This window comes from Ptychodera flava (assembly GCF_041260155.1).
Source record: "Ptychodera flava strain L36383 chromosome 3 unlocalized genomic scaffold, AS_Pfla_20210202 Scaffold_25__1_contigs__length_14229661_pilon, whole genome shotgun sequence".
Classification (NCBI taxonomy): Eukaryota; Metazoa; Hemichordata; class Enteropneusta; family Ptychoderidae; genus Ptychodera; species Ptychodera flava.
In genome coordinates, this window is record NW_027248279.1 from 10,299,874 (window position 1) to 10,309,493 (window position 9,620).

At 38.8% G+C, this 9,620-nt stretch overlaps 1 protein-coding gene across 1 annotated transcript; it reads left to right on the forward strand.

The window, feature by feature from the left end:
• Positions 1-702: 702 nt before the first annotated feature.
• On the forward strand, positions 703-5,798 carry LOC139125131 (protein sidekick-2-like). Its single transcript, XM_070691237.1, has 3 exons — positions 703-822; positions 3,813-4,023; positions 4,499-5,798. The coding sequence occupies exons 1-3, from the start codon at positions 795-797 to the stop codon at positions 4,782-4,784; spliced, it is 525 nt and encodes a 174-aa protein (XP_070547338.1). The 5' UTR covers positions 703-794; the 3' UTR covers positions 4,785-5,798.
• Positions 5,799-9,620: the final 3,822 nt, after the last annotated feature.

Here is a 9,620-nt window from a genome sequence, read left to right on the forward strand (position 1 = left end):
TAAATGAAAATAGTGAAAGCGTTTCAAAATCTTTCACTGAAGCGACTTAAATATCACTTGATTACGTGACCTATCTGTAACCTAATAACGTGTTTTGTTCTTTTTCTGAAACATAGTTTGAAGGTCTCATCAAAGAATGGATGATGTACAATCAATTAGTTGTAAAGACAGTATATGTCCGATTTTCAATAATACTGTTGACAGGTCAACATTTCTCTTCAGGGGCAGTCAAGAATTCATTTTTAGAAATACTGTGTACATTATGCGTTGCGTTCGTGAGTTGCTGGGCTTATAATAAATTTTACTGTTTTTTAGAAAGTGGAAGAAGAAGATAGGTACTTAATTTGTGGGGGATGGCGGTGATTACTGTGTCATCAAAAGTTTCGGCCAAGTCTTTGTTGTGTGTTGACGAAGATAATATGCTGACTATATATTCTCAGCAAAAACATTGCTTTTAGATGACAGGTAATCGTGTGTAATATGTAATAATATTATAGGATAGCCTTAATATTTGACGAATACGTCATAAAACATAGAAAATACTGGTTGGACAGAAAGTAACAACATTTCATCATGCGAATCATAAAATCAGAGGGGTTATATCTAATGTCCGCAATGCAAGCGATCGAAATAGGCCACGTATATCAAATGGATGCCTCCCGCTGAATGTGTAAACAATCGTTTACCACAAGGCGACGCTATGACCTCAAATAGCAGAAATGCTTGGAGCATTACACAGAGCATAACACAGTGTCTCCGACCGAAGACGTGTTTCGACTTCAACGACCTCCAAGATGCTGCGATTGTTCTTGGTTTTAGTTGGTGAGTGGAGCATCTTATATGAATTTCTGTTGATGAAAATGCCGCCACCCATTTTCAAAACTTTGTTAGGGGCCTACAATACTGTCAAGACAGATACTTGGATCTGCCAACAGAGACTCATCATGATAGAATGTTGATTTTTTTTGGAAACGGCCACACCTTCACATCGTTGGATCCACCAAGATGTGTATCATTGCTTTCTTCAGTTTATGAATCATTCCTAATCTTGATCCGTACAGCTTGACGTGTCCATGGTAGGATAGAATATAACATAACACACTCCGTGTACTTTAAACAAAACAACGAAATTTATAATCGTGTCTGTGCAGTTGAATGTATGCGCCATTGTTGTAATCTGATACGGTATAGCAGACTTTTACAATCATAATATATTGTGTGATTTGAATTTTTTTAAGGTTTTATAGCGTTGAGATTCCGTATTGGTGACGTCAGGTGGTGTCAGACATCATCATATTGTTATCTTGTCTTTCACGGATGTAAATGTAAGGCGTATCATGCATAGAGTAGATCTGTAAGTCGTTCATATCAGAGCAGTTGCAATGTTTTTGATTCCGAAGTTAAGTTCAAAGACAAGGGTCCCTTCTTCCCCAGTGCTTCTTCATTTAATCATCATATTAAAATATATCTAGGCAAGTATCTATGCAAGTATCTATGCAAGTGATCTATGCAAGTATCGAGCCAAGTATCTATGCAAGTGATCTAGAGTAATATGAGTCGATAAAACTAAACGCAGTTTCATCTTCCAAGTTATTGACATGGGTCGCATTGCATTGTACTGATCAGGTGCCGCTAACGAAGCTGTTCGTGCAAAAAGGTGTTCGTGCGCAGTTTTTCAGCGGGTGGGATTCAAAAGTAATCAGCGGGCGGGGAGGAAAACTCGATATTTACTGTGAGCGGGGAATAAATTTCATTTTTTCAGTGGGTACCGGAAAATACGTAGAGGGAGGGGAAAACCGTGGTTGATAGAACTTGAGGGGAGATTGCGAGCCTAACTTAGAGAGGAGCAATGTTCCAAGGTATACTGTTAGCTACTCGCATGGTTTTGTGTTGATCTTGGTTGCCTAGTGGGCAACAGGAATTTCAGTAGTGGGGAGAGGGCAGTGGGGAGCTTGAATTGTTGTGAGGAGTGGGGAGCGGGCAGACCATAGATACTGAGGGCGGTGGGCATAAAAATTCAGTGGGAGGGCATATTTTCCATGTATGCCAGTGGGAGAGCGGTTACGAACAGCTCTACTTTCCCCTCCAAATTTTAGGACAAGGTCAACAATAAGTTAAATTGGTATATCAGCCTTCAAAACATGTTTTGTGGTGATTTTGCGAAATTGATGAAATTTACCAGATGGCGGCACCTGACTGATGACCGTACCCAATGACCCCATTCGCTGCCTCTGTGTTATTGAAACAATCAGGATAATGTTCATAGGTCGTTGACCTGATTCAAGTAACGAAATAGTAAACAACAAAGTTCAGTCGGTCATCCTACTTGGCTAACCGCCGTATTTGTAGCTATTGTTTTTGTTTTATTGTTTTTGGTTTTTAATGCCGAGTAAGAATTGACATGCACAAGTCAAGCTTTGTCGTATCTCAACAAAAAATACCGGAATTTATACTCTGGTCGTTCTACGTCACGACAACTAGTCTCTCTGTCATCAGTTGTGGTGCGTCAGACTGTCTGTTGTGTCGATCTTCGATGTGCTTGCCAATGTAAACAAACATTATGGCGGTCCGTATCTGTGTCTAACGTGAACATTTCGTAAAAACCAGTCATCATCATCAGACTCTGGCAAAATACACCCACTTAGCAAATTTTGAATCTTTGTGTTTTAGTTTTGTCGTCAACATAATGACCCCTGCCGCCTGAGGTTTTGACACAAAGGAGTAGTTTTCAATTCATGCGGTAGACAGAGTTTCCAATGTAATAAATGGGGTCAAGTGCTGTGTCCAGGCCTCCAAAAATCGTGTAATGAAATCAATATTTTCATAGACTACGACATTAATAATCCGAACCATGAGAACGCAAGAATGTATCGCTTATATATTCCCAAGGAATTCCGTGAAAAATTTGCAAAAACAACGAACTCGAAGCTGGTTGCAATACCGTGGGTTCCGTACGCATTGGCAAGGCAACCGGGGTCGAGCGCGAGGTTACAGTGTTCGCGTCGTTTAGCTTCATAAAAGTCTATTTTTGTTCTCAAAAATAGTGTATCTTTGTCTGAGGAAAATTTCTAGGCCTATGCTATCTTTGAAATAGTGTATAATTTCGCGGAAGGGACGTGTAGACCGAGAGGTCGTCTGGCATTTGCTCCATACACGAATGTGAACGCCGTGTTTCTCGCTCACTCGACCGACAACTGAAAATGACTGACAAGTCGCCTTCGTTTTGGACTCGTGGCTACACGGTCAAAACGTCATTCATATGAGAGAGAGAGAGAGAGAGAGAGAGAGAGATACATACATACATACATACATACATACATACATACATACATACATACATACATACATACATACATACATACAGCACGATTGGAACTAATTTGGAAGAATTGGATCATTGTTAAAATTTCTCAACAGTGTTAGGTGCTCTATAGCTGAAAGTTGCAATATTACAAATTACGCATAAAACAAGTGTATTACGAAAAAAGGAAGCAGACGAGCATCTACATTTGAAGATTAAACCAACATAACTTCAGTATCCAATTATCCCACATTATTTCCAATAGTGTTACATACATGTGTTACATACATACATATACATACATACATACATACATACATACATACATACACACACACACACACACATACATACATACATACATACATACATACATACAAACATACATACATACATACATACATACATACATACATACATACATACATACATACATACATACATACATACATACATACAAGTTTGATTGCTTGTTTTATCAACATTCAAATCACACTATTACGTATTTCAGCGGTTTGTCTTGTGACGTCACTCAACGTCAGTGTCAACCCTCAGCAGAGCGCTAAGGTCGGTGACGCAAGCGTTGTTCTCTACTGCTCCTACACCAATGTCCCGGATGATGTGACCAGTGAAGTGGTTGAGTGGCGGAAAAAGTCAGACGGTGGCGCTGTATTGTTGGCATCCAGATTCAAGACTGGTCTGGTTCAGGTCAATGACCAGAGGTAGGTCAAAGTCACAATATCACAGATGGTGTCAAGATTATATTTACAACCTCGGTGTCCTAATAGAGTTATTAGACGTCGTTTGCTCTGTAAATTGGCGAACCAATCAAGTTCTTGCTTTCCACGATTTTAGTAGCGGATTAGCCAATAAAAGCATTGCAATCATGGTTCAAAATCAAGCGACGATAAACTAAATTTATGGGTGTTCATACAGCCACTCACCGAAAAGTTGAAAGCATTGTTGTTAAATTCATTCTCAACCAATAAATATACACGTTCTATATTTTGAAATATTGGACGTTTTCTTCCTGCATTCACTAATGAAAAAGGTGCTGCTTTGTTTGTCGACGTCTTTAAACTTGAAAATGTTTGTTGTGTTTCCGATGATGAACAATATGCAAAGACTATAACACGACAGGCTGAATGAGGAAATTGACATCGTTTAATACTATTATCACTGTTTTGATCTTCAAAGATTCTCGATCATCAATGAGGCTTCACTTAAGATAAGCGACGTGGTGGCCGAAGACGCCGGGGAGTACACGTGCACAGCCAGATACGCTGAGGGCGCAGATCGAACTGAATCAAGCGGTACAACAAAACTCACTGTCAGCGTCACCTCCCAAGATGCAACAGCAGCAGCCGAGCCAACCAACAAGCCTGGCGATCAGTCTTCAACGCCAGGCGATGCATCAACTTTAAAATACTGCACGCGTTTGATGTTTTTACTCACTTTTATTTCATTAATTCTGAGTCGTTAGTAAATCAGGAGACGGCCAAAACACAATAATCTTAATCTTTTTACGTTATTTCGGTCATTTTTAAAATTTCATTATTATGAAACGTTTTGCGTTATAGTTTTAATGCTGGCTTTCTTGGAGCTATCAACATGTATAATCTGTGATGACGATTATGAAGGTATAATTTAGTATGATATCAGGCGTTACAGCATAGCGGAATTCTGAAAGTTTGTAACAAAAGCTACAATGACATACAGGTAAATGATTTCAGTATGGAACAAAATGGCCAAAATAACCTAAGAAGATGATGATTTGAACGACTCTTAGTTTCAGAAAGTATGAAAAGTCAGCTCAACAAAAGTTGATCAGGGTCGCAACTCAAGCTAGGAGCACAGTGTGGGTGCATGCTTGGAACAGTAGTTGTCCAACTGGATTTTGAACATGAATGTTATCACTACAATCGAAGACCATATAAGAATAATCAAGCACCACGGTTGGCTGAATGTAACGTCGAAATATTTTACTTTGAGTGTGAATTTTTGGAAGAAAATTGCAACATTTTACACGTGTTAGTTAAAATGGATAATTTCAACCTGAATAGTTTATTCCAGACATGCTAAGAAGAGTTTAAACAATTATTCTGGGATTTTTAAAAGCAAATGTTGCAGGAAAGAATAAGAAAATGTCATGCCGTGAAATTGGCAAATTAATATAACATACCAAAGGTTATTATGTTTCCGGAAACGAAGCTATGCTCTCTCTATGAATATTGTTTGACGATAAAGTTTTTGATATCCTTGCATGCAGTATAGATCTCTGAAAGCGCCCTCTAGAGCTGTATTAAAAGACCCATTTTGAAGTCTGTAGCAGTAAGTTTTGCTCGGTTCAACACAACAGATTTTTTTATCGATGAGACTATTTCTAAAGTTTTGAAGTGTAAATCGTTTCTGGCAGATGTTGACTTGCATTGTCTATTTCAATTTGCATATTGATGCCAATAAACAAGGCACTTTGTGCAATAGTCAAACAACTGGATCGTTTGGTCTTCTAACACATCTATCTATCTATTTATCTATCTATCTATCCATCTTCTATTTATCTATCGATCTATCTATATTATATCTGTCTTTCTGTCTGTCTGTCTGCATGAAACTAATTTAATCTAGAAAACTAGTCAGGTTGAGGAACCTAATTGACCCAATGCCAACCAAAAGTGGAAACAATTGTTTCGGGTCTTTGCCTTTCTAATTTTTTTCAATGTCGGTGGGGCCCTTCTTGAGACGTGTTCAATGTTACATGATGCGGAATACGTCGGTTTTCCACAACGTTGGTCTGCAAGCAAAGTAGTACCTGAGAAAGAGTTTTTTTGAACTTTTAGCCATGCTTGGTTAGCTTATGCTTAAAATGTGACAGAAAAGTGAGAAAACAATTTTATGCTCTCATGGAAGGCTGCTGTGAAGTGACGAGACAGCGTCATAAAATATTGCCTTTTGGGGGATTAGAGTCAGAGACACGGTCGGGTGAGGGCGCTCTTCGGTCCTAAATCAAAACCGGCGCAGGAGAGCACGAGTTACCCAAAGTGGCTGAATGTTTTCCCTTTTTCATTAAAATTCAAATAAATATACTTGCTTTGTAGGTTTAGCTTCTGTTTTATCCTATTATTGAGATTTTTGAACATACAAACCCTAAACGGGTCAACGTTTGGATTAAAAACCTCCACACATCGGTAGACTTTTCACAATGATTCTAAAAAACTACAATGCATCATTCTTTTATGATAACGTTTAACCAAGAAACAGTCGGGCATAATAGTCATAAAAGCCCAATATTGTCGTCACCAAATTATTCGGGAGCAAAAAAAACAGCAAATCGTGGTATGCATGAAAAACTGTTCAACTGCAGTGAACTGTGAGATTGATGACCTTGATTGACCCCATGATGACCTTGATTGACCCCATGTCAATCGGAGACAACCCGACCGTTTCTTGCGCTCTTCGGTCCTAAAATTTCAAACTGCCGCCGGAGCGCAAGAGTTACCTTAAAATTTCGATCATATTAGGGAGCATTCGTTTTTACGGGGGGATCCATGGAAGTTAAGCGACAAATGAAATGTAAAAAACAACCCCCCCATTAATTTTCTAAAATTTGAACCCCCTCCCCCAATTCATCAATTGTAAAATGTGACCATCCCCTCGAAAAAATCAGATTTGATTCATTAACCCTTTGCACCGTAAAGCACTGGGGTGAAAATTTGGGCTCTTCAAAAGTGTTTGCAAGAAAAAGAGTGACCCACCCCAATTTCATGCACAAAAAGCAGCGACCCTCCCCCAGATGTCACAGTCCATATCAATAATATCTTAATTGACTTATAATTTCTCATGTCACTTTTGAACTTTCAAAGAATCATTTTTGCACTTTACAAATAATCACTTGCGTGAAATTCCAATATCATAATTCATATTTGTTTTTCAGATCTGCTCTTTTAAACATAATCTCATCTTGTACATTTATATCAATTGTCAAACTTTTATAAAAGCACAGATTTAGCTAGTTTTGTATTGGAAAAATATTCAGGTTTCCTCACAGACCACACTGACCTACCTACCTAGTAGGTAGGTCCCTGAACTGTTTGTCTGACCAGTTGAGGGTTGGCATTTGAAATCCCTGAACTGTTGGTCTGACCAGTTGAGGGTTGGCATTTGAAATCCCTGAACTGTTGGTCTGACCAGTTGAGGGTTGGCATTTGAAATCCCTGAACTGTTGGTCTGACCAGTTGAGGGTTGGCATTTGAAATCCCTGAACTGTTTACATTTGAATCTTACTGATGCTGGGCGAGGTTTTCCCAATGTATATCAGACACTGTAATTATTACTCAGTGAGTGTGGGCCAGATAACATTTATTAATGTAAAAATATGACCACAGCCATGAATTTGGCTTATGAAGTGGCAAAGCGAAAATATTAACGTTCTCTGTCAGTGCCGCCAAATTTTTTTTCACTGTGTAATTTTGTTTAGAAAAAAGCTTGTTAGTCTTCTTTGTTTGCAAAGGAAATGCCAATTCAAGTTTTATTTTTTCTTGGCGATATAAAAATTTTCCATGATAAAGACTAGAAATCCTTAAATGTGTCATATCTTTGAGGAAAGAAGCTGGATCTGACGACGAGTGCTGATGTATAACTGGAACTTATTTACTGAATACGGAACCATAACTGGGCCTAGCGGCCCATCCACTGATACATGAGTCTTAGGTGGTCCTAGTTCCTAGTTTCGGTCACTCCACTAGAGAGTGATCGTGGTCCAAAGTTCTAGTTTCGGTCAAAGTTCTAGTTTCTGAGTGAATGTCCTGTCTCGGTCACTCCACAATAGAGTGACCGTGGTTATCGGTCCTTCCTTGTCCCTGAGTTAGTGTGTCCATTTATACAGTATCTTGGCTATGTCGGATGCCGACGCCATAAAGAATATAATGAGACAATACTTTGATTTACCGACATTAGAAAATATTACATAAGTAGAAATTATCACATGCCCGTGCGTGGCTTGCTACAATTCTTTGTTTCAATTCACGCCATGAATAAATTAAAATGATAACAACGGCTCAATATTACGATAGGTTGAAACACAATATAACACGGGGGTAGTACGCAGAATACCTCCATGAGAAAAATAAGTTACTGGGTTATTATTTCAAATGTGTAAATGAGCTAGATCATGCTGTCGATACTGTGCTGGTATTTCGTGGCGCCAGCAATGTTAGAGTCCAAACAAAGAAACGTCAGCTTGATCACTTGCGTCCCAGAACGCTGATGTATTGTGAGCGTGAAAAATTACTATTCTGTGCGCCAATTTGGAATTATGACAAATGTGTAAAATTCAAAAAAATGTGCAAGTGTTCTACCTACCTACCTACCTACCCACCTACTTACCGTCAAACAATCCTACCTACCGTCCTACCTATCCGTCCTACTTACAGTGTATCTACCTATCCTTCTATCAATCCATTTCCACATAATACAAACTGCAAAAGTCAGACTTTTCTAGACGTGCATACATATGCAATAACATACCGAAACTTCACATAAAAACCTAACATCAAAACAGATATGATATTAATAGAGCTATTAAAACTGAACTGGTTTCTGAAAAAACTTCCACATGCATGTCTATTGAGATCAGTATTTGTAGAATGTGGGACATCACTTGTTATCTGCATTGACAGCCGTATCTATAAATTGAACAAATACAGGTATTAATTATTTCCATTACGTTTATTTTAATGTCTGAGGTCTTACAAATATCAACGGCAAGTATCACTTTAGTTACACCAATATCGCACATCGCTGCCTCCCGTGACAAGTGACTGACTGACAAGTACGATTATCATCGTGGCATCATGGACAGCGGAAATACGTCACCTTCTATATCCCATAGTTTTCAATTAGAGGCTCCGAGCGTCTTATAGCGTGCCCTAGTGACAACGACAATTGAACGAGTCAGTCAATCATTGTTTGGCTTGTAAATCAAACGTCTAACACATTATTGAACACTTAAGTGTAGCGAAGAATCTGAATGACTGATTATCAAGATTGGCGCCCTCTTTTGTCAATACATGTATCACCAAATTGTAATTATGTGTCGGTATTTTAGATTGGATCACATATTACGCTCTCATTAGAAAAAGTAATCTTCAAAAGGCCAAACAGTGAAGTCCAATATACATGCAGAATTTTCCCAAGAAGTATACAAGGCCATCCTCCTGAACAAGGTCACTTCAGGGTCAGACAGAAATGGCTGAACCCCAGAATGAGGTCACATCCCATGCCACGTAAGATATTAAATACCAGAGGTGGTTTCTGGTCT

What these genes read in the sequence shown, in the direction of transcription:
- LOC139125131 (XM_070691237.1), top strand. Translation starts at nt 795, where the DNA reads ATGCTGCGATTGTTCTTGGTTTTAGTTG. An exon ending in ATTGTTCTTGGTTTTAGTTG is followed by an intron (nt 823 to 3,812) that starts GTGAGTGGAGCA and finishes TACGTATTTCAG; the next exon opens with CGGTTTGTCTTGTGACGTCA. An exon ending in GTTCAGGTCAATGACCAGAG is followed by an intron (nt 4,024 to 4,498) that starts GTAGGTCAAAGT and finishes TGATCTTCAAAG; the next exon opens with ATTCTCGATCATCAATGAGG.